The sequence below is a fragment of the Ostrea edulis genome, chromosome 3 (assembly GCF_947568905.1).
Source record: "Ostrea edulis chromosome 3, xbOstEdul1.1, whole genome shotgun sequence".
NCBI lineage: Eukaryota > Metazoa > Mollusca > Bivalvia > Ostreida > Ostreidae > Ostrea > Ostrea edulis.
The window spans coordinates 10,244,436-10,270,732 of NC_079166.1; the positions used below are offsets into that span (position 1 = coordinate 10,244,436).

The 26,297-nt window shown below is 34.6% G+C and overlaps 1 protein-coding gene across 3 annotated transcripts; it reads left to right on the forward strand.

The window, feature by feature from the left end:
- Nucleotides 1-5,039: 5,039 nt before the first annotated feature.
- On the forward strand, nucleotides 5,040-25,049 carry LOC125676114 (exportin-4-like). Of its 3 annotated transcripts, none has more exons than XR_008801727.1 (26): nucleotides 5,040-5,309; nucleotides 5,996-6,101; nucleotides 6,352-6,493; nucleotides 7,532-7,673; nucleotides 7,768-7,884; nucleotides 8,077-8,233; nucleotides 8,521-8,633; nucleotides 8,903-9,060; nucleotides 9,396-9,570; nucleotides 10,779-10,955; nucleotides 11,295-11,434; nucleotides 12,100-12,242; nucleotides 12,505-12,685; nucleotides 13,721-13,880; nucleotides 14,462-14,631; nucleotides 14,803-14,977; nucleotides 15,566-15,770; nucleotides 16,514-16,602; nucleotides 16,713-16,779; nucleotides 17,098-17,211; nucleotides 17,762-17,865; nucleotides 17,959-18,089; nucleotides 18,793-18,910; nucleotides 19,063-19,080; nucleotides 21,114-21,206; nucleotides 23,769-23,798. XR_008801727.1 is itself a non-coding variant. In XM_056159980.1 (26 exons), exons 2-26 carry the CDS (start codon nucleotides 5,259-5,261, stop codon nucleotides 23,964-23,966), a joined length of 3,426 nt encoding a protein of 1,141 aa, XP_056015955.1. In that variant the 5' UTR covers nucleotides 5,054-5,122; nucleotides 5,226-5,258; the 3' UTR covers nucleotides 23,967-25,049. The 3 variants fall into 3 exon arrangements, 2 of the variants coding, with proteins under 2 accessions (XP_056015956.1, XP_056015955.1); XM_056159980.1 differs by lacking the exon at nucleotides 19,063-19,080 and having other exon boundaries at nucleotides 5,054-5,122; nucleotides 5,226-5,309; nucleotides 23,769-25,049; XM_056159981.1 differs by lacking the exon at nucleotides 19,063-19,080 and having other exon boundaries at nucleotides 5,043-5,309; nucleotides 23,769-25,049.
- Nucleotides 25,050-26,297: the final 1,248 nt, after the last annotated feature.

A 26,297-nucleotide genomic window follows, 5' to 3' on the forward strand; every position in this document is an offset into this window, starting at 1 on the left:
TGTCTATAACTGTATGCTTCAATGTAAACGTTTTACATTCACCTGTTTCTCTCATGTTTAGAATTAAGTGGCACGTGAGGAAAAGTTCATCAATTTTCTAATATTGTATTGATTTATTGATATGAAATATTCGATCGAGAATTAAATTGTTTCCGTATAAACGTTTTAACTCCTTCTATTGTTTAACAGTTATGACAGATTTATTTTTAATATCAGTAACTGTTGTTTGGGTCATCGAATTGTTGATAAAAACAAATCACGTTTTTTGATATCAAGAGCTATTGATCCATGAATTGTGAAGGCATCTTTGATATGATAAATTAGATTTTGACATTATAGGATTTTTTTATATCCATAGATTGACACTATTACTCATTCAAGTGAATAAGTGATATCACTATATATTGATATCCCTATTTGTCGATATCACTTAATTATTTAAAATACAACATGTAGAAGATATCATACACACATCATAGGCATAGCTTGGGTTCGAATATTACCGAGGCAGGGGGTCTGGGGGGCGCAGCCCCAGAAGCTATCGACATTTTAACAACGTAAAAGGTGTTTTTTTTGGGGTTTTTTTTTTTTTACCGAGGCAGCTGCCTCGGTTGCCTCAATGGAAGCTACGCCACTGCACATACATTCTCATCTTCATCTGCTTAAAGCATAAAAAGTATTTTTATTTCCATTTATTAGAGCTAAAACTAAGAAATCATCAAATAAGATAGATAGATAGATAGGTCATCGCACTTTTTAAGATGTGGGAATCATATATCAACGTCAGAAAATTGCAATTTCCCTTAAACGCCATCATCAAAATTTCACAAAACTTGTTATAACAACGCAATAGTATTCATATCAATTTCATGAAACTATGTATTTACAAAAAACTACAAAATGTCTGTGAAAAATAAAGAAAATCTATCGCATAATGGACCAATGAAAACAGAGTTATTTTCCTTAGATTCTATGTATAACGTAGACATTTGAAATATTTTATGTTTAACAATTATTTTTTTTACTATAACTATCGGGAAAAACTCCAATAAAATTTATGTTCTCATCATTCATAAATTTAGATAAATTTTTGATTTTGCAAAATATTATGACGTCACATGAAGGGGGCACAGCTTTTGAGCACAACTGCGCAGGATGCTATATAACGTTGTACGTACTGGAACCAGTTCAATACTGATCCCATATACATCATTTTATTACTGAACCCTTTCCAGTTGAAAAATTTGTGTCACTTCAAATTTTGAAACCGGTCGCGGTAGCTCAATGGAAGAACGTTCGCTTCGTAACCGGGAGGTCGTGAGTTCGAGCCCCGTTCGTGCCATGGCCGCGTCGATAAAATAGGCAGTGATTGCTCCTTCGCCAAACGCTTGGTATTTAGAAGTGAGAATTTCGGATATGACCTGAAAAAAACGGAGGTCCCGAGTCGCGGTAGGCAAAAACCCTCCCTGAGCACTTCGGCCCAAAGCGCAAAGCAGATTGGATAAGCACTGGTCTAAATTTGTGGTACTTTATCTACAGCTGGTGAAGTCTCATCATGAGTGGAAAAAAATCAACAGGACGTAAAATCAGTCAATCAAGCAATCAAACTTTGAAAGGCTTTGGCAGGGACTACATTTTGTGGCGGAAGGATTGAAAATTTCTAAATCTGCATGATTTTAAAGTTTCTGTTTTATCCAAAAATATATTGTCATTCTTTATACCTCTTTACATGTAATTCAATTGAATTATAATTTATAATACAAGTAGTCGAGACTTGAAACCAATTCAAAAGCTGTAATTCATCACACAATTCTAATTAATTGGTTGATATGTTTTTCTAAAGAAAACACCGATTCTTAAAAAAAGTATAAATGAATTTACCCGAATCTTTGTATACAAATACAGTATTCTGGTCAATAATTAATTTTTTAAATCTATACCCCCCCCCTTTTTTTTTCAGAGTCTCATTTTAAACTTTTATTTTAAGACAAGACTTTTTTCGTTATTTCTGTGCAATTTTAGAAATTGGTATTAATTACTTCTAATATGTTCTTTCAAAATCTCGAGTTCTACATCATGAATTTTTCCGAATTCTTTTCAAATTTGGTATAAAGCATATTTAGGACAAGGGGGCTTAAATTGTAAATTTCAGGACTCCCGCACCCTGGGGCCTTAGGGGCGGGACAAAAACTGCCAAAATTGACCAATTTTCAAAACTCTTTTTCTCTACAACTGCATCTCTAAATAATAATTAACTAAAAGCATAGTGATGTAGAGCAGGAAGATCTCTAACAAAGTAAATGTCATGATCTCCGGGGCAGAAGTTCTTACTCCAGGACGGGGCTAATTTTGGTATACGTAGTGAATATGTGCAAAATAGTTAAATGACATCTGCTTTAATGCTATTGATACTAAATTGAAACTTAATGAATTTTTGAAAGGAGTAGATGATCCTTACCAAAATTGTGAATTCCATTGTCCTGGGGGTAAGGGTTTCTCCTGGGGGTAAGGGTTTCCTTTCAGGGTGGAGCCAAAATTATTAAAGTAATTATTGTGTTTATCACTTGAAAGACTTAATTTTTGCTGATTCTGTATCAAAACTCAATTCATATTTAGGATAAGCAGACAACGATGTACAAAAAATGGTGAATTTCGCAACCCCAAGGTTTTAACTCTAGGATGGCTCCAAATTAGTCATATCGTTTAATGTTAATACATGCATGTTTCATCAGAACATGTATATGCACTTTTGAGGGCATTGAAGTTTTAAGAAAACATCTTGTTTTATATTGCTGAATATCAGGATTTTGCTTAGATATCCAGAACAGGATATTTTTTTTTCTCGATTCCGTATAGCCCTTGGAACTAGTGATACTTTTATTTAGTACGCTGGTGACCATTAAGATCTGTAGGCCTTTTGTCCACCCGTATATCTGTATCGTTATAGAAGAAATGCTTTTGCATCTATTTTATGTAATTATTGATTTGTGTTGTGTATGCTGTGTTAACACCAATAGACAAATCAAGTTTAAACAAATAATGTCAAGTGCAAAAAGGTCAGGTTTATCACACTGTAGCTCAATAACAAGCACTGTATAACCACGTTGTTTTTTTTGTTTTTTGTTTTTTTTTCTAATTTCCTTATCCTCCTTCAATGTAGAAATCAAAAATACACTTCCTAAAAAAACCTTTAAGAACTTTAAAGTTATAACAACACTATGAATATTCGCAAAATCCCTCAAAACTATGTAGCGATATGACTTATCAGAAATGATTAGGTGAATGTTGAATGTCAAAAGAAATTACTGTTGTGATTAAACAAAGACTAAAGAACTTACGACTACGACCAAAATTGTACTTTGTTCATAACCTTTTATTTTATATTAATTTGAAACTGTTTTTAATTTGGTTTAAAAATAACTTTAAAAAGATACCTCTATGCTAACAATTTCAAACAGAATAATTATTGTTGCAATATTTTACACGCATTCAAAGTTTTTGGTCTTAGTCGTAAGTTGTTTTGTAAATCGGACCCCAGTTTATACAGATATGAATAATTCGTCAAAGGGCCAAATCTACCACACAAAAAAATAAGCTATACTTTAAATTTGAGAAATACTCAAGCATTCAAAACAACAATTTACCACCATTTACCCATAGAAGTAGGTAGGTGGTATGGAATTCCAGCAATTAATGGAGATTGCAGAGTCTGTAATGTAAACCAGCCGAAGGGTACTAATGTATCTCAGCCTGTAAACCCCCATCCACTTTACGGATATTTTTTTTTTTTTTTGACTTCTAGATATTGTCATGTACCAAATACACCGAAAAGAAAATTGATGACAACATCAAACTTTAAAAACATAAAAAAAAAACCCAAAAAAACTATGTATATTTATTTCTAAAATTCAGGAGTTAGTATGCTGTCCTCCCTAACATGTATATTTTTTAAATGTCCGAATCTCTTTGTATGCATTATGACCCCACCTCTATTTTGTGTTAATGAACATATATGTACATGTACTATTTATATACTTGTACCCTTGGCAATATTATTTTTATAATTATAAACTTATACCTTTTTACCTCATGTACCATTGTGAATGATTTGAGTAATTACATGAATTGAGTGAAGTCAATTATGACACTAGCATTTTCACTGAGTAGGTGAAAATAGTAGTATATGTACATGTACTATTTATATACTTGTACCCTTGGCAATATTATTTTTATAATTATAAACTTATACCTTTTTACCTCATGTACCATTGTGAATGATTTGAGTAATTACATGAATTGAGTGAAGTCAATTATGACACTAGCATTTTCACTGAGTAGGAGACATCTATTTGTCGATTAACTTAAGTGAGAGTTCACTCATAATTAGCGGTGTCATTCATTGAACAGTTGTTATCACTTAGTCGTTTTTATTTAAAAGGTATCTTACCTGCGCCATCATAATTATTTTGTCTTTGACAAGAGTACATGTAAGTAGATCCACTATTACTTCCCTTTGTGTGAGTTCTATTTTAATTTTATCTTATCATATCTATTTATTTACATATTTTATTTCATTATTTTTTTTTTTTTTTGAATTATTTATTTGTCTTTTATTTTTTTTATTAACATCTCTATTTCTAATCAAACAAAGTATGGTTTTTTTTTTGTTTTTTTTACCATCATAGAAGTTCAATCGCTTTTAATGTTTTAATGTTTTCTTTCTGATTTTTAAAATAATTGATAAATAAATGTTTTGGATTTCCGTGATTAAATTATCGGGTTTGGTAATATTTATTTTTCGTTTTGTGTTAAAAATTCTTAAATGAATATCTTGGTTTGAATTCTTAGTGAAACAGGCTAAACAACGAAAAAGTATGATGGGTATTTAATTAGTCTGGTTTTTATCGCTATTTCAAATATTTGTTTTCTTAATGAATATTTATGAATCAATAGTTCAACTATATTGAAAATATCTTAAACAAACTAAGAAAAAAATGAGTCAGTATTTTACCTATCTGAAAATGTAAACAATGGCTATTGCGGCTTTTAGAGTAACCTGTTGAGTCAACGTGATGGTAAGGAAAATTCTACAGGATGTAGAGTGATCACACAAATTGTCTTGGTAACAACATCTGTGTAAATATTCTAATCGGAATGAATGAAACTAATATCCTTTCTTGCCAGTGTCTACTGATTAGGACTGATTTAGCGTAAAATCATTGTAGTAATCACCTCGGACATACGGATGAGCTGACGCGATGGCAGAGAAAATTCTACAGGATCTTGAAAAAGCCTCACAGATCGCTCTGGTAAACAAATAACGTTGAATTGTATCATACACCCTGTGATTGAAATAGTTGACGAATTGTTTGGTATTCATATAATATTCCAAAGAAGAAAAGCAAAGTTTTAGCTTTTCTTTATAAGCATGAAATACTTCGTAATTTGAGGATACAAAACATGTCTGTTAGAGATTGCACAAAGTGTATGATCTTTCCATACCCTAAACCTAAAAAGTGGGATTTCAGTTCTCATCATAGTTACAATGAAAACATTCAATATAGGTAACTTCTCATGTTTGTATATTACAAGTTTATTTAATTGTTGACTTTCTTTGTTTGTATTTAACCTTAAACAGGGTTAAGTTTTCCTATGCTATTCTGTGTAACTTTCCTGTGAAAATTACATTCCAGCAAATGTCTTGCAAAGATTCATATACCATTGTTTCATTGCTCCATACTGGGGAAACATTGAAAACATAATTACCTATATGAACCATATAAAGAGAAAACAATGCCTCAAGCTAGTTCTCCCTGCAGAGGCCTGAAATGGAAATTTTAAATCTTTGCAAATATGTTTTTAAATTTGTTTCTGGTTGAGTCTAAAGTCACACTTTTTATGGCTGCGATGTTACTACATGAAAATACTGTCATTTTTGTTTTCTCTCTAGTAAGTATTTGGTAACACTAGTTATAAAAATTTGTGTTTTAAACAGGCACCTCCTGATGTTGTGACATCAGAGCAGAGACACGCAGCAGAGGCAGTTATCCTTGAATTTCGTAAAACCAAGCTTCCCTACAACCTGTGCAAGTTTATTCTAGGTTAGTAGATCTCAGATGAACAGGTATCACTTTCACAATATACAGCAGGATCTAATCAATAATGGAGCTGTTGTTAATTGAATATTACATGAATTTGGTGTTATGTTACTTTTATGAAATAGCTTTATAAAAGTAATTAATCATCAGTGTTTTTATCTTCAGTCAATGAAGTTAGGTTTTCTGCAATTAATTTATAAATATTGTTCAGTGTTTTCCATTCAGTTATATATATTTTTCTATTTTGATACAGAGAACAGTAAATCTGACTATGTTATGTTCCAAGCGGCCACCACCATTAAGGAGAGTGTGGTTCGGGAATGGATGTTACTTGAGGCCTCAGACATTGAGTCACTGAGGTCATTTCTACTGAGATTCATTACGCAGCATATCACGTATGTATATATTTATATCAGTGACGTAGTAGTTTCCCATGTCCTGTCAGCCACTACCATCTGTGACATATTTCATCACTCTTGTAATCAGAGCTGTCATTGATGGATTCAGTATTGATTTATACATTGTAATTTAACCCTGGGTGTCAATACACTACACACAGTGACTAAAATTTCTCACCAGCATTTCGTGCTGCTTCTTTTGAAAGATTACCATAACTTTCACAGACAAACAATGAGGTGACTGTTAGATCTAGTACACATCTAACAAATGCCAAAGTTTACAGTATGTGATAGTTTTAGTGAAAAATATGGCTTAGTTTATTTTCATGTTATTTAAGTAACCAAAGAATTTAAAACTTGTGCCAACTTGTTATTTGTTTAGTCTGATAGAAAACTGAAATAGAAACACAGATGGTGAATTGATACATTTTACTATTCAGTATTGAAATTCTCATCAATGACAGTTTTATTTGCATTCTCACTCTTTTCTAACATCTGTACAACTGGACTGTCATATGTCACTCAGTGATATTCATGAGAATATTTGATTTTTAAATGTATGCTCAAGTGCACTGTATTTATAGTAATGTGGATTGTGTAATGCATGTGTCTTAAACGTTTCAATTTGGACAAAGTTGTCTCAAAGTGTAGGGTGTCCAGTTTTGAATGAACTTGTGAGAATCCGTCAGCTTTTAGTCACAATATGAATATGAACATGTACAGCATATTGTTGAAATCTCAAAGGTAGCCATTCCCATATTTTGTCTGTTTTCCATTTTCTTCTCTTTACTTAAAGTGTGTTATAATAAGAATTCCTTAAATACTCCCATTACATGTGTTTCATCACTACTTTTGAAATTTGGCATTAATAATAATTGCAAAATTTAAAAAATCACATAAAGGTCTTAAGTGTATGTAAATTGACAATAGATAAATGAATAGAAAATTTTGATATTTTTTTTTTTTTGGAAAGACTCAATGTGCATATCATTTATTATGATAAGATATGTACATGTGATAATTTTTGTCATTAAGGTTGAAGAGCTATGTGAGAGAGCAGATACTGCAAACAGTGGCAGTCATCCTTAAACGTGGAGAAGTGGACGTTAAAGGAGCCAGCCGGGATAATATGTTCCAAGACGTCACCAATCTAGTCAGCAGTGGAAACGTTACCATGGTAACATCATGTAACAAACTTCTGGGAATTTAAACATATATTTTGACATATAAAATGAGACTTTCTAGAACCTCTTCATGAATCTGTGTTTCAGCAACTAGTGGCCTGTTCCATGCTGACAGCCCTCCTGAATGAGTTTTCAAGCTCCAGCAAAACCAGCAATGTTGGATTTACGTGGGAGTTCCATTCCAAGTGCAAGAAGGCTTTTGAGGTAAATAGCAGCAACATTTTCTGGCTTTTGAGGTAAATAGCAGCAACATTTTCTGAAGTCAAGTCATTCTTCCAAAATGTAAGACATTTTATTTTGAAACAGTTCTAGACTCCTCAGTGTGACATCTCTGACTGGTTAAAACCTTCCTTTACACATGTTTAGATTGAGAGAAACTTGCTTGATGTTTTACAGGAAAATGATTTGAAGAGGGTTTTCTTGTTTGCCCTGCAAGTTCTGTATGAGATTGAGAAACAACCCAGTCCATTGAGCCGGGAGACTACTGCCGTTCTGAACCGACTTCTGTCTATAACCGAGAGCGTTTTGTGCTGGGAGTTCACCCCCAAACTCAGTAAATACCTTGTCACAGTTTGTAATTTTGATGAGTAATCTGCTGAAAGAAAAGCCAAAATTATCAATGAGAATTTTAGTTTTAGAATTTTGTATGTGTTTACATGTAACTAGAAATTTGGATTTCGGATGAGGGGGGAGGGGATAGCAACACGTGAACTCGATGTTTGTAATATAATGTAAACACATGACTGTTGTATGAATCAAGTACTAATATTTATATACACATCTGTAGTATCCCGCTAGCTTATTAGTGTGTCATGACAATGGAACAATTTCAATTTACAGGTTATAGAAGACATGTTGGGTCATTTGAAATGAACGAGAATGTTTCACTTAAACCTGACGAATCGTGGAGAAGTACTCTGCTGGACAAAAACATGCTACAGTTGTTCTTCAATGTAAGTTCAAACCAAAACATGCTACAGTTGTTCTTCAATGTAAGTTCAAACCAAAGAAGTGAAAATCACCTAGTTACACACCAACATACATGTATGTACTATCACTGAGATCCATGTTTTTATTAAAATCTCATTGTCTTTATGTTGTAAGATTAAAGAATCACACACATTTTAGGAACATTGGCTGATTTGTGTAGATGATTTATTGATAGAACTGTTCATTAACGAAGGGTGGTAATTATGTTCAGTTTAAAGTTTATCATTCCTAGATTCACAAGAAAGTCCGCTATAACTCCGATATGTCCCATCATTCCATGACTTGCCTATCCCAGCTAGCATCACTGAATGGCATTGTGTTTCCTGATGACAAAGCTCGATTGGAATATCTCACAGCATATATCAGCTGTCTTCTAGATCTTCTATCGGGGTAAGTTAATATGTCAGTTGTCTTCTAGATCTTCTTTTGGGGTAAGTTAATATATCAGTTGTCATCTAGACCTCTGTCAGTGTAAGTTAATATATCAGTTGTCTTCTAGACCTTCTATTAGGGTAAATTAAAAGAGTACTGGCACTTCACTCTTTGCTGTCGATAAAGAGGTAGTACATCTCAAAGGGTTACACAAAATATTGAGATCTCCTGAATAAGATTTGGTACTTTTAAACATGTTAGTAGTATATTGTAATTCTCTTGGTAGTAATAGAATTTGTATGTTTCCTCTTAACTCTGATGAAAAAGTACAGTTTTCCTCTTTTGTTTTGTAGCATTGACCTACAGGACTACGAGAATCTGGGCGTGGCCAGCACATTTAAGAACCTCATTCTGATGTTTCCCGTGTCCCTGCTGGACGCTCTCCCCAGGGATTTGTTGACCGTATTCATCAATCACATGACACGACTCACCTGTGATATGGGCAAGAATGCTGCCATGGAAGAGGCTGTAAGTGAAGTCTGTGTTTATGAATTTTAAAATGTTCATAAATTTCTATATCTTTAATAGGTTATACTTGGTTTGGATTTCTTGAAAAAAAAATCTCAAACCTAAGTTTGAATTTCTCTCTTATTTGATCAGTCAAAGTTTGCGTAAAATCTCAGACATAAGTCCAAGTTTCGACTTACAATGTAAGTTTTCTTTTGAGAAGTTCAAGTCAGATGCTGTAAAATGGAGTAATTTTAGCATGGGTAATTTTCAAGTGTTATATAAAGATAAAGTGCAGATGAAGATTTAGGTCTTAGTAATATTGACTTGTGTAAAACATGGCCCTGTGCAGCATATCAGTCAAGTCCCAATTTTTCTCTGATAAAGCAGATTCACTCCCAATTAAACTAAAACAACTCCTGCTTTCTTTCATTAAAATGTAGGTCCTGTTATACATGTTCCTTCCTGTCAGTTTCTCCTTAATAACATGTAATTATTGATTTGAATAATTTGTTATATTGTATTACTATGCTAGAAGTTTTAATGAGTGTAGTATTCTTATCTACAGAGATAAGAATCTAGGATGTAAACTACTGTAACAATTCATGCTATTTTTTTAAGGGCCATAACTTAACGGAAATTCAATGTACAGAGATGAAATTCGATTTTGGTCTGTAACTTGTTATGGCAAAGCAATGTACCAAATATCAAATGAATATCTGCAAGCACAACCAAAAAAAGTCTGAAAACTGATAATTCATGCTATTTTTCTAAGTCCAAGGGCCATAACTAAGTGAAAAATCAATGGACCGAGGCGAAAGTCAAACTTGATTTGTAACTTGTTATGGCAAAGTGACATACCAAAAATAAAATAAATATCTGCAAGAACATAGAAAAAAAGTGCGGAAAACTGGACTGACGGACGGACAGACAGACAGAGTGCAAACATAAAGTCCCCTTCGACTTCGTCAGTAGGGTACTAATAAAAGGTATAAATTTAGGACTTTAATGCCTGAGACAGGGTCCTGTGATACTAATTTTGCTAAGTCACTAATAGTATAAGCAACACGTACGATGAACTTTTTTTTATGATTTACGTATTTATGATTCACGCTTTACAAATCAATAATTACATTATTAGGTTACAGTGATGACAGCTGATTGGTTACATTGATGACAGCTGATTGGTTACATTGATGACAGCTGATTGATAACATTTATTATTACAGTTACACAAGGACGACACGCTATACATGGAAGCCTATGAGAAGATGCTTGAAACCTGGATGGACCTGGTCACCAACATGAAGGACCTCCCCGTGGAAGTGCTGTACCCCCAGGCTCAGGAGGTGTTCAACACATATGTACAGTGCCACATCAGTGCTCCAGAGGGCACCAGGACTCAGGTGGGTTAGATATGGTCATAGTGGTCTCCCTTTGTTGCAGAAATTCTGTGTGATGTTTTCTGTATTTGGTTTGTAATACGTTGTTAGCAGTGTTTTAGGGATTGGGTATTTCATAGCAGATAAACAGCATATGTTGAATACCAGTTTTTGTTGGTTTCATGGTTTAGCAAGATGACAAAAGTAAATTAAATGATAAATGAAGTACACTTATGTTTTAGTAAAAAGAAAGAAATGAACACAATGTTAAATAAATTCTATACTGTTTCATAAAAATTAATGGATCCCTATTTTACTGAAATGGAAACAAAATTTGAAAGAGACGTTTATTTTGATTGACAGAATGGGATGGATGCGTACACTGACACTGACGAGGTGGACGAGGTTGAGGAGGAGGACAGAGAGAGATTTGCTGACCAGCTGTGTAGTATAGGAATTCTGGGAAGGCTAGCTCCTGAGCACTGTGTGCCACTACTAGCAAAGTAAGTGTATGACCGGGAGTCACAACTACAATTATCAGAAAGTGACCGGGAGTCACAGCTACAATTATCAGAAAGTGACCGGGAGTCACAGCTATAATTATCAGAAAGTGACCGGGAGTCACAGCTATAATTATCAGAAAGTGACCGGGAGTCACAACTATAATTATCAGAAAGTGACCGGGAGTCACAGCTACAATTATCAGAAAGTGACCGGGAGTCACAGCTATAATTATCAGAAAGTGACCGGGAGTCACAACTATAATTATCAGAAAGTGACCGGGAGTCACAACTATAATTATCAGAAAGTGACCGGGAGTCACAGCTACAATTATCAGAAAGTGACCGGGAGTCACAACTATAATTATCAGAAAGTGACTGGGAGTCACAACGGCAAGTAATTCAATCATATAATCATATACAGCTGTAGTGTTGGGAGACAGATGTGGTTGGGTAAGCTGTATGGCTCCACATTGAAGCTCCATCTCTCCAACATTACTGCGACATCATTGTCAATCCATTGGGTAACTCAACTGAATATTGAATATCACATTGAGTTTTATGATAAAAAATTACACACAGAGTGTGTATCCTTGATTTTCAGAATTTTATGATAAGAAATTTAATATCAAGCGTTATTACACAGAGTGTGTACCCTTGATTTTCAGAATTCTGGAGAATCGTGTCAGTAGGTTAAATGGCCACCTCCACCGGTTACAGCAGCAGTCGGCAGCACCTCAGAATTGTCAGCTAGACACCTCTCATCTCAACTCATTGTACGAGGACCTCCACTGGATTGTTCTAATCACCAGTTAGTCATTACTTGTAACAATTCTGCGTTTGATAAAGGTCCAATTTCTAATTTCATCATGATGTTCAGATTGTGAATTACTTGCAGATATTTAGAATAATAGCAGTTCTATGTTACATAAATGTGAATATTGCAATGCATGGATTGAACGTTTGAGAGAATAATTTTGTGAGCATAGAAACAAAGTCTGATAATTTAGCCTAGAGGAAACACACTTATTATCAATGAAAATGTTTTCAATCTGTAATATTTTGTGTTACAGCCCATGTGTTAACAGAAGAGTGTGAAGGAGAAACTCCCATGATTCCCTCAGATATCATGGATTATTCCATTAGTCAAACCAAGAAAACTGACCTGTCCACCACTCTGCAGGTTATGGCATCTCCCGGACAGACTATAGAAAGCATTCCTGGTAGTGATAGCTCAACAGATCCAGTTGTCAGGTGGGTGATTTTTAATTGATTGACAATGTGTAGTGTTTGCAGATACATGTTTAATCAGTAATTGAAATACTTCTACCTGAAACAGAAAACAGTCACTGATAATCTAAGATGGCTATGTGAATTAATTTATGTATCTACTGTATGCACCTAAGTGCTGATGCGCTTTGTCTGATGAGACGGAATACTTTTGGATATCAGAATGGCAATATGATGAGGTGCACATGGGATGGTTTCATTGTTTATCTTTCTTTCACTCGATAAAATGCAAAAAGATTGTCTAGATGCGGATAAAATGATTTCTTATAAAATCATTACATTTGACAATAGTGCCTTAGAAATAATTATGTTTGGTACTGTAACAACAACATTCTTCCGATTATTGATCACAATGTGGTTTTAAGCTGTCTGGAGCTGTAAGTTATCTGGAGCTGTAAGCACAAGTCAGTTTTTTTTTTATTAAAGTGTGCCTGTTGTTATTGTCATCATCGTACACATTTTACATTTTCAACTTCTTTGTCCCCAGAGAAACACTGGGTCCTATCCAAGTTTAGAACGGAATACTTTTGAATATCAAAATGGCAATATAAGTATCTTTAGGGGAAAGGGATTCAGATTTGTTTAAACTGACAGATTGAGGGACATGCTCTCTTTATAGCCACTTAACTAGAGAGACCAAAACATACATCAATGCTTACTTACACTATAAAGTAGATTCAAGCTTGTTCAATGACCTTCATTTCAAAACCAGGTCAGGGTCACAATAAGGATTCTGAGAAATTTGGTGGGGGGTTAAAGTTATGTAAGGTGGTGCAAGGAAAGTTAATACTGTAAAAATCAAAGAAATCTGTGACATTGAGTGGCCGGACCCTATCTGATTTCTTTGATTTTTATATAGAATTTATCTTAAATAGCATTGGGGTCCATGAATGCCTTGTTACAAGATCATCAACTTAATTGTTGTTTTGTATTTATTTTGTAACAATATGAGTTGTCTTTTAGATGGTACGTGAGTAATATTTGGGTTTGTCATTACAGGTTAATTTCGGCAGTATTCCGGCTGTGTGAAGTGGAAAAGCAGGCCATCCATTCCAAACTGAGTCACATCCTTAGCCCCCAGGTGGGGCGATCTGTCATGTGCTTCCTCAGGAGGTGGGCAAGGGCCTATCTACTGCCAGACGAAAGCTACTACACAAATGTAGGTTTTACAGGACTCACAAAAAGTTTTGAATTGACACACGTATCATGCATTAATCCTATGTGTAATTGTACAATACATTATTTGGAAAAAGCTAAAGAACAAGGATCATAAAGAAATGTTTACATAATTTTTGAAAGTACTAGAAGTAGTATTCAGTATGGTGAAGTCTCATGTAGGGAACACATGTGACAAATTATGTAAGGTACTACAAGATTACAAAAACAAATCAGCCATGGTGCCCTAGTCACATGTAAAATTACAAAAACAAATCAGTCATGGTGTCCTAGTCACAATGTAAAATTACAAAAACAAATCAGCCATGGTGCCCTAGTCACATGTAAAAAGGGTGAACTGTTCTGGTCAGATGTATGATAACAACCCCCAGACTTCAGGGATAAAATTTCTGAAAGCAACTGTGCTCTATACAATGAGACTTTACAGAAATTCTAATGAAATGTATTTTTTCAGTAGCAGGAATGTGTAAGATATCGATGGAAGTCTTGTCAGTTTTTTGTACAATACGCTGTGAATGAATCCTGCACACATTTCATTTCCTGACCTTCTGTTTTGGTTGACAGGTTAGCCCTGCCATTTTTTCAGCCTTTGGGAGGGACACAGATGGTGCTCAATGGACCACATCCTTCTTGCTAGACAAGATCATCTCTAACATAGCCATATGGACCGCGGAGGAGGGACTGGTGGAAGATTCGCTTCAGTTGCTAGTGTCCCTAGTTGATCAACGACAAAAGTTAGTACACATAACATTGTCTTTGTGCGTAAATTACACAGAATTGTAGTTTCCTTTAATTAGTGACCAGAGGGGATCAACGACAAAAAGATAGCATTAATGCATGGCAGACAATTAGTACCTGGCCATTATTGCTTTTCATCTTTTTTAATTAACAACTTTTATTTACAGAGCTACATACATAACAAAGAGTGAACTCCTTTGGAATATTGCCAAGCAAGAAGCCAATCATCAGCCACCTCTAAGTCTGCTGCCGTCTAAACCCAGACGTAGTTTGTTAAAGGCCCTTGTATTGGCTGGATCTGGAGTGGAAGACGACACTCTCCGAGAAGGTTTTTGGAATTGTGTAAGTTGTATAGTTCTGTACAGTTTACTTTATCAGTTAGCATGACAGCTTGATAACAAGGTACAAGTTTACTGATTAGGTTTTGGTGCTGGAATTTTTTGGATGAGAAGAGCAGTTTATTCTATATAGGGTACTGGTTTCACATATAAACATGTCTTCAGAAAGACTCTTTAAAGTTGTTATACATCATTTGAGTTGATTCACATTTATGGTCACATGTGGCACAAGTCAGGGAGTCAGTTAGTACATGTATAAGGCAATATGGGGAATAGTAAAGAACAAGATTTGATAAGGTCACATAGAACAGGGAATTATGGATTCAGTCAGTCTAGACCATATATTGTGTTAAAGTCTATTTACCTGTCCATTAGTTCAGTCCGCTTGATACTTTAACTCAGCATTTAGATTTCTCAGCAGCAAATTTACTTGACTTTATCTATTAAAACATTTCAAAGACAACATTAAATGATGTTGTAAGTTATAATTGTAATAGGTGATACACAAAACAAAACTCTGATTTTGGTGTTGCACAAAATAATATTTTGATTTCTTTATTATACAAAAGAATATTCTGATTGTAATTTACAGGTTCTAAAGTCACTTCATGACAGATTTCATCACATCATCTCTCAGGAAAATTTCTCCCGGGTAGCCCAGGTAGTGGGTGTGAAGGCAGCCTTGATCACGATATTGGAGTCTCTGTGTGGGGTCGCTGAGGGGACTCGTATCGACAATGTACAACGACTTTTCAACTTCTTCCAACCTCTCCTGCAGGAGTGTGTCAAACTTCTAGGTATATAAACTTTGAGATCAAACATTTAGGGACATTGTTTTTGGTCTGTTTATCTGCTTGTCTGTCCACAACTTTAACTATAGGAGCAACTTCTGAACTTAAAAGTAAAAAAGTCAAGGTTTTATGTCCGTAAAAGTTCATTAGGTCAGAGTTTAAATTTAACATAAATATGACTGGTTCACAATTAAAGGTATGTTGTTTTTCAAACACATCTTTTTTTTTCTTATTTATTCTTTTTCCATGTTCACATAATCATCAGTAATAGTAATGAAGATACATATTAATCATTTTATACAATATCACACGATCTCACACTCTTTCACACTACTATCATACAGCATAATTGGTTGAATACTTCTTATTCTAGGTTACAGATCAAAAATAGTTTTCCAGTTTTCCCAAAGTCTGTCAAATTTCAAAACTTCACATGCTTTAATTGCTACAAATTTTTCAACTTTGTTTTTTAAACACATCTTGATCTAGTGGCGTTTTAAGCGAGTATCGAAATAATAATTGTCACTTCATTATGCCATTCCATTTAAGCTTTCAGAGTTATCTTTCTTGTTTTACTGGAGTTGGTAAAGGAATCACACCAATTAGTGATACAGTTATTTCTGAATAAAGTGACAGAGTACTTAACATGAATTGGATAGTTGTAAGCTGTTTAGGGTATTGACTTTAAGTAATGACAGACATAATGTTTTATTGTATAAAACGAGACATCCATGTTTGTATTTTTACAGATGTTTACCACAACTGTGAGGACGTTGTGCCATTGGTCATTGAATTGTTTAATGAAGTGGTGCAGAAAGAGCTGTGTTATCTAGGGGAGGTAAGTGAGATCATCAGCTGAAGATTTTGTACAGATGTCTGTAGTAAGAATGAATTAAATCATGATATCACAGTAATGAAATAATCATTTCGTTATTTTTATCATTACAGACAAACTCCAGAAAGCTGTACGAGTTGTGTTTGTCAGCAATACAGATGTATTCGAAGCACAATGCTGGTACGTAAAACTTTCAGTGTACATGCAGGTCCTGTATACTAGGATTTTTTTGCCCTTGTGCTATTGTTTTCCCTGCACGAATTTGTGACGAGTTTGATATTAGGATATAATGCTCTAAACAGGAAAAATGAATTGAAAGCACCAAAACACACATATTGAAATCCTCCAGCATGCAGAGAAAAAAGAGATGATCTAAAAGCATTATAAGATTGTATCTTAGTTTTGATATTGTTGGGGAATCAAGCTTAAGACAAACTTCAGTTTTCTGTCAGTATTGATTAAAACATCAGATTATGGTTGGTTCTTTATGATGTGTAGGTCGTCGTACAGTCACCGATGAGGAGGAAGAGGATCGGTACAATGATATTCTGCTGCTGATGGAGCTGTTGACCAACCTACTGTCTAAAGACTTCATCGACTTCAGTGATCCAGGTCTGTTTGTGTGGTGAATATTTGTAAGCTTTTCTCAACAGCGGAAACAAGATCGCAGATTATTTTTACCCTGTCATGAGTGAATTTTAAGTGTCCATTAGTAAGAGGTAATTCATTCTCATGGCATCAGAGCATTTACAATGGGATCACTGTAAGATTTGTCTCGTGCAGTCTTTAACCATTAGGCAAGACATTTTTCTCTGAAAACAAACATGATTTTAGAACTTTGTTAGTATAAATGTAATTTTAACAGATGTGAAATGTGTTGGCAGGGGTGGGTTTTCTATTGCTATATGTATGATATTAAATTCTTGTGTATTCTTTATTCAGCAGAGAATGTGTTGGCAGGGGTGGGTTTTCTATTGCTGTGTATTGTGTTAAATTTTTGCGTTTCCTTTATTCAGCAGAGAATGTTGGCAGGGGTGGGTTTTCTAATGCTGTGTATTGTGTTAAATTTTTGCGTTTCCTTTATTCAGCAGAGAATGTGTTGGCAGGGGTGGGTTTTCTACTGCTGTGTATTGTGTTATATTTTTGCATTTCCTTTTTTCAGCAGAGGAGGTGTTCCCTCAGAACGATGGACAGGTGTCTGCAGCGGAGGTTGTTTTGTTTGGACTGAACACCGTCATTCCGTTGATGAGCGAGGATCTTCTCACAGTAAGTGTTCAAATCCACGCTGCCCAAAAAAGTTACAGTAAATGTGATTTTGTACGAGTACGGCACTATAAAATTCCTTTGCATTGTTTTCAGTTTCCCACCTTGTGTGTTCAATACTTTAAACTGGTGACCTTCCTAGCAGAGATTCACCCTGAGAAGTTTTCATCTCTCCCAGAGAACTTATTAAATGGTCTAATGGCTTCAGTGGAATTAGGGCTGTCCAAGTAAGTGGGTTTTCTGTTCTTCAACAATGGTGGATGTTTAGTAAAGCCAAGTAGATGTATAAAAAAAAAAAATGATAATATGGTTGATTGGCCCTCCGAATTCCCCGACATTCTTTAAACTGTTTATGCCATCAATTGAGGGGAAAAGGAGTTGTCTTTAAAATGATATTTTTCAGGATTGGCCTTTCAGAACTATGTTTCACTTTCTCGATAATTTTATCTACAGTATTTATGTATAGTTATGTTTCATGTCAGATATTTTAAACACCTTCAAATTGGTGAATTCTTATTTCATAAGAAATACGAGTAACACAGTTAGTTAGTGGTATGATATAATGGAAATTACACAGGGTAAGAAAATAAGAACGATATCAGGGAAAGCAAAGCAGAGTCATGAAACAGGTTTTCTCACCACACCCAGCATTTTTCTATGTCATAGCACTGAGTACAGTGTTACATATTTATCACTGAATACCTTTTCAAAAATATCTTCCCATGTTTAGGATTAAGATTTTTATGTACATGTATGTGTATTAGAAATATTTGCACAATGTTAATAGCACCAAGGATAGATTAACAGTGATAAAAAAACAACAAATAATATGAAAGAAAAGTACGATAGCGAGGTCAGATTTTAGATAGTTTTTACCAAACGCAATGTGTCAGCTGTTGCCGTCTACAATGTTTTCTTGATGTTTTATAGATATGGTTCAGACATCAGTAGAATGAGTTTAGAGATCATCACCTCATTAGCATCATATGTATTCCAGTCCCACCAATCAGGAACCATCTTGTATTCTCACATGGCAAACTTTCTTAAGGTGAGCACAAACGTAAAATCAAGCAGTCTTGACTGCATTGCTTTTCTTCATGTTTGGTTTTTTGTCTGGTTTTTTTTTTTTTTTTTTTTTTTTTTTTTTTTTTTTTTTAATTTTGGGGTCATATTTTGATAGAACAATCAATATTTTAACAGGATGACGAGAAGTGACATGTAAGATTGGATGATAGAGTGTATAAAATAGTGCAACTATGTAAAATGTCTACTCTCAAATGTATTCACTCACATGTTCACATTTAGCTACACGTAGTATGCCGCCTTAATGTTTATAATGAAATTGTAGCAGTCATTATGCTTTGTGAACAAGCTATGTAATGGTTAGATTTACATGTATTTACACTGCTGGGAATCTGATGATATGTATATATTTATTATTATCTCATACACCTCTGTAAGATATCGTGTATTTTCTGTAATGTGAAATCCCTGATCATATTCTGTAGGTTTTATCATTTTGTATGATTCGGAGATACATTATTTATTTGCATGCACCATTTTGTGTACAGTTAAAACTGCCGTAACGACCCACTATATTAACAATGATTTTTTAAGACCCATTTTAGGTCCGAATATCGGCCCTTTACTCTCCCAAAAATTACCAATTCTTTCCCAATTTAACTTGTACTTTTCCCAATGATAAAAACTGGTGGAAAATGTATTTGTTAAAAAATAAGTTCAATGTACGACATGACAAAGATGCATCAATTCTAGATGATTTAGAAAAAATTATAGTGGAAAATTTCAAGAGCTTAAAAAAAGAAATTTAAATATGTAAAATAAAAGAAGAATGACATCAATTTGTATTTGATTTCATGTTTGATACGATATATTTAGCACATTTACAATAATGAGTAGGTTTTCCCAATTTAATCAAAATGTTGACAATCTTTCCCAATTCGAAAGCCACAGGACCCTTTTGAAAAATGTTGAAAAATTACTGATTAAGGAACTCACTGTTGTATGTGACTGTTGAAATCTCCTCCAAGGTGTTATCCTATCTATTGTACCTGTATTAAACTATTATCTGTCAGACATGGCCAATGACCAGGATTTTCATGCAATTTTACCTGTTTATTTGACGACTATGTTTCAGATTTCAACTTGTGATTTTGATCAAGCATGCTCTTCCAAGAGTTATTCATAATGCTTTTTGTTCTAGCCAGAGAAAAAGTTCTAATAAAAATTAACAATACATGTAAGAGAACATGTGCAAACTAAACAGAGATATGATACATGTACAATTTGATCTCCCGTTTTAATTCTGTTTTCACATACTGCAGTCCGACACCCTGTTTTTAACACAAACATTTATATTAGGGTGTCGTGTGTCTCGATATATTGCCAAAGGTGATTAGCAAAGCTGTTAATTATTCATCACACGAAATCAATGGTGAATTGCCATCTATAGTCCAGGTGATTTTAAAAACTTCACTGTACATAAATTGTATGTTCCGTTTATTACTCTAGATATTTAAAAACATCAACAATACAATATTCTATGAATGAAATAAAACAAAAATTCCTTTTAAATATGTATACAAAAAATAGTATTGTAGATATTTTCAAAATACAGCCTGTCTTTCCAAAATAATCCAAATACTGAGCACATGATCGTCGTATATTCACACCACATGATCGTCGTATATTCACACCACATGATCGTCGTATATTCACACCACATGCTATTTTCCCACCAATTCTTGGATCTGTGCATAATTTATATACCCTTTAGTGTTTTATACATATTAATCTAGCACAACGATCGTAGTTTGATGGGTCCCTATTCTTATATCTACAGTCAAAATTTACTGAAGCTATTGTTTTCTTTCCAACCCCATCTCTAGAAGTCATGTGTGATGTTTTCTGTTCTAAAGAAATATAAAATCCTCTTATGCATCATCACAAAAGTGGGTGCTCTGATTTCAGATAAAACAACCGAGCGTGTGCTTATTCAATCAACATGTAATCAACAAGGAAATATTAGAATGACACAGAATGTAGGGGGGGGGGGGGGGGGGGGGGGGGGCTGGCTGGCTATGTAATAATCACTAACATACATTGATCAGGACTTAGAATGGCAGACTATGATGCTGCATATTTTGTGCGTATTATTTTATATTTGTGGCCTTTTAACGTAGCATTGGATTAATTGCCTTGCAATGAATTTTTCTGTCTTTTATTTGCAGCAAGTGTTCAACATGTTGCTGTTGGAGACGTTTAACATGGAATTATTAGAAGTGTCTAGTACCGCCCTGTTCTGTCTGATCTGCTGTCATCAGGTAAGGAGACGTTTAACATTTAGTCATTAGAAGTGTCTAGTACCGCCCTGTTCTGTCTGATCTGTTGTCATCAGGTAAGGAGACGTTTAACATTTAGTCATTAGAAGTGTCTAGTACCGCCCTGTTCTATCTGATCTGTTGTCATCAGGTAAGGAGACGTTTAACATTTAGTCATTAGAAGTGTCTAGTACCGCCCTGTTCTGTCTGATCTGTTGTCATCAGGTAAGGAGACATTAAACCTGGGGTTATTAGAGAATCGTAATGTACATTGATGTTCTGTATTTACGGAAACAATGTACTCAATTTTCACTACACATTAGAATTTGCAGTGTGAATATTGCCTTTTTAGATTTATTTGTACTATTCATTTGAAAAAGTGCAACACAAACTGCAGTATGGTCAATGTCAAACAATGAAAGGGGCGGGGCATGCAGTGATATCGTCACATGTTCTTTATCATAATTAAACTACAGTTATTAATTGATCCTCCGTATATTTAACCATGCTATACCAGATGATGGCTTGGACAGTGAACACCTCCTAATTAATTAAAGATAGCTCGGGCAGTGAACTTCTCATGAATGAAATTTTCCTCTGAAATTTTTAGCTCACCTCAGCTGAAAGCTCAAGTGAGCTCTTCCAATGGCCTGCTGTCCTTCGTCTGTGCGTCTGTCTGTAAACTTTTTGACATTTTCGACTTCTTCTCCAGAACCAGACTTGGCAAAAAGCATCCTTGGGTGAAGGGCTTTCAAGTTTGTTTAAATGAAGGGTCATGTCCCTTTAGAAGGGGAGATAATCACAAAAATGCAAAAATAGGGTGGGGTCATTTAAAAATCTTATCAAGAACCATTAGGCCAAAAAAGCTGAAATTTACATAAAAGCTTCCTAACATAGCGCAGGTTCAAGTTTGTTAAAACCATGACCCCGGGGTTAGGTTGGGGCCACAGTAGGGGATCAAAGTATATAGGTAAAATCTTTAAAAATCTTTTTCTCAAGAACCACTGGGCCAGGAAAGTACAAATTTACATGAGAGCTTCCTGTCATAGTGCAGATTTAAGGTTGTTCAAATCAGGACCCCCAGGGGAGCTATGCTCCACAATCGGGATCAAAGTTTACATGCAAATATGTAGAGAAGACCTTTAAATATGTGCCATTGTGAGCGATGTGGCCCATGGGCCTCTTGTTAAGTTATATGTGGGTAAAATTATTAATTAAAGACAAAAAAATTGCAAAAATAAACTTTGATATATTTTTTTTAATTGTATTTAAACATGAGATTATCGGTAATACAGTAAAGAGTGAGGTCAATGTTCAGAAAATATTTATACAACAAAGAAACACACAACTCTTACTAAAAAAAAAAAAATATAGGTATTAATTTGACAGACAACCTGGCGTAAAATTTCTCAAAAACCAATGGTCACCAACTTATGTGTAGGTCAACTTATGTGCAGTATTATGATATATGGTAGATGAACTCTATTGATTATGAGGTCACAAGGTCAGGTCATGTGTCAAACTACTCCATACATGAAAGAATATTGCCCCTTAATATCTTGTAAACCATATGCTTGATAGACATCAAACTTGGTAAACAAGTATCCCTAATTTTTCACTATCATAGACATTTTAAATTCTATAGTTGATCCTTATTAATATTACCACACAGGGGTAATATGTGTTTCTAAAACATTGTTACTCTGAGAGTTTGTTCTGTAGCTAATAGTAAAGAGGTCTGTATTCAAATCTTCAATGTCACAACTGCAACGCCAAGATGTTCGTGTTGATTTTGTTAGAAAGAATTTGTCAAAATTCAAACACACCATCTCTATAGACTTCTGTGAAAGCAAATCCTGCAACACAGTTGTACATGTAATTTAAATTAAGTACTCGGAATGGATATATTCTGCATTGTCCATCATTTATTTTTCTAAACAAACCTGCTGCTAAGTCCTCCACAGAACCTAGATACGTGCACTAATCATGATGCAGTCGACAATAAGTCATACGAAATGAACATGTTACAAAAGTCAGGTTAGTCTGCTTGAGGAGAAAAATCTGATGTAAAAATTAATTAGACATGGGTGACTTTAATTAGAAGTAAGCTGGCTTGAGGTGCTCAATATCGGTAGATAACACCGACATTTGATTTAATCAGGATACCTCTCGCTGCTGACTTCAGCTGCAGGTGGCTGCCCATTCTGCTGTCAGAAATCAATATCCGTAGCTGATCTGAATTTGTTTTCATTAAAAACATCACAGCAATCTCGTAATCATCAGCTGGGATCTGCAGATTATAACACCTTCTGAAATATCTGTCATTCATGGCTTTTAATCAATGATTTGTTGTGGCAGAATAACTCTCTGTAGTTATTCTGGGTATATACCATTTTATTTTATTTTTTGTGATGTATGCCAGCATTGTAGGAAAATTAAATAATGCACATAGTTTTCTTACATTGCTTTTTATTCTAGTGGTAGGCATATAATGACAGTTCTTACGATGTTGAATATTAGGGGGTGAACTGAATGTACAATTTGTAACTCTACTTTCACTTTCAGAATGGATATCGTGACCTTGTGAACCAGCTACTGCAGCACCAGACGGACCCCTTGTATCACCAACGTTTGCTGGAGGCCTTCAACAACCTGACCCCGCCCTCACTCAGCATGTCCATCAACAGAACCAGCAAAATAGCATTCATGACCAACTTTGGCAATTTCCTCATCAACGTTAGAGGATTCCTTTGTGTTAAATAAAAACAAAGCTAATCCCTCATATCAGAGGACTTTTTCAGATCGTAAACTGATGAGGCTGGAGAACTGTGTATGTAATCCTCGTTCTTGGTTTCTTTTACTGAGAGACCTAAGAGGCTTGACCCGGTTTATGCAATCAACTGCAAAGCATCATGGGAACATTGACAATCAGAGATGGTCATTAAAGGCATCCCTTGCTTCAGTAGGTTATTCCCGCGGGTGCCTTTTGTTAGTGATTCTGTTCATACCAGTTTTTTATGCCCCTCATGACTAAATTTTGGGGCATATTGTTTTTGTCCTGTCTGTCTGTCTGTGTTTTAACTTTAACCTTGCTCATAACTCTTGGTTGATGAGTGATTTTATTTCACATGTGCATTCCTTGAGACAAAACCTTTCATTTTTTATACCAAAGTTTTTCACCTTCTTTATTGTTTCTTTGTTGCCAACGGGGGCATAGTGTTTCAAAAACACATATTTTGTTTTCGTTTTCTTATAACCAGCATTACTTAATCTGAAACATTGTGTTGTGAATTTATGCAGCCCATGACATAATTTCTTTTCTACACAACACTTTATGACACAAGTACCTATGCATTATAAAGCACAACATATCAGATAGTGCAAATTACCACAACCAATAAAGGGAGATGTTTTATTGTACATGAATTTGCAATGTTTTCTGTGTTCAAGCAGGCATTATTGAGACTCCCAACATTGAGATACAGAACTGCACATTTTTATTTTTGTTGAATGCAATATTCACTCAGCACTTTTATCAGCAAAATATTTGTTAATGAGAAGTATAACCTATTTATATATTATTTTAAACTGATTTTAGTTAATGGTCATTGGCTTGCTTTGTATAATCAATGTCTTCTTGAAAAAAATATATTCTATCAGTTTTACTCTTTTTTTTTAACAATACCACCAACAGCTTTGTTTTTGTACAATCCACTTTTGTTTGAGACTCTACAATATATGTATCACGTGACTATTCCTTTTGTTTTGTGGTAACCAAGGAACAAGTTATTGCTCAGTGTATTTTTGCATGGAGATCAAAATTCTGAATAAAATATTTACCTTCTTGTCCTTCTTTTACTTATAGATTATCAGTGAGTTTGTCGTTTGTTGCATCCTCTCGTTTTTAAGAAATGTGCAGTTGTATGAGTGTAAACAAATGCTAGTCTAGTGGATAGTTTTCAACAGACGATATTTTGGTGAAAGTTACTTCCCTTTGACCACCCTGGAGGTCAACTTACACAAACTCTTTCATACTGACAACTTCGGGGTAAAAATTATTCCACTGATTCACAATTTTATAAAGTAATGACTTTATACCAGATATTCTTGTTTCACAAGTTTAAATTTAGTGACTCAAAGAAATATCATCCTCTGATCCTCCAACATGGCGTCAAAGGAAAATAACATTTAGTAAAATGACGTCCTACGCTTTCATGACGTAAATTTTTGCACATTGAAATTTCACATTGGGTTAAAATTCTAAATTCGTCAAAAACTGTGCATCTACAATAAATTGTCTGTGATCATATCACGTGACAATTCCTACAGGTCGAATTTTAAACATGACTCGTCACCTCAGCCAGGATTAAATCTATCGGACGACAAAACAATGTATGATAAAGTCTATGTCGATTCTGTCGCAGGACAAAACAATGGTAAGGTTAATGTAACCATGGAATTAGAATGATTAATGCATTTGATGTGGTGTTCCGATGGATCACAAATATTAATCTAAACTGCAAAAAAAAAAAAAAAAAGCACCTGAGATTAACCGAGACTTGATATTACAATTGTGCATGTAAGAATATATAGCTTAATTTGTACAATGTGAAAAGACATCATGGAGGACACGAATGGATGGAAATACATCGCTGACCTTGACCTTACGGTGACGTAATTGCAGTCGTTTGAAATACTAAAGTAAAATTAATTTATCAATAAAATGTTCTGCAATTGTCGCTCATCGGGGCGGAATTGAATGATATTTACACAGGAGTATAAAAAACGTTTGGAAGAGGAGAGAAAAAAACCGTATTACACCCACGAAGACGTAGGAGATCAACACCCCTAGTCGACCAGTCTGAAGGTTTCATTAAAAATCAGAAAATTCTGAGTGAGTTTAAGATGATCCTCGTAAACAGAAGTTTTGCAAAAAAGGAATACACTTGTTTTATTAAATTTATTCTCTCCCTTATGCGACCCTCTCTGTCCCTCTCACAAATACAGTTACATTGCGACAGACGATGAGCCCGAAGGATAATAAATTGCAATCTTGTCATTATCCAGACTTAAAAGGAAAACATTACTCTAACA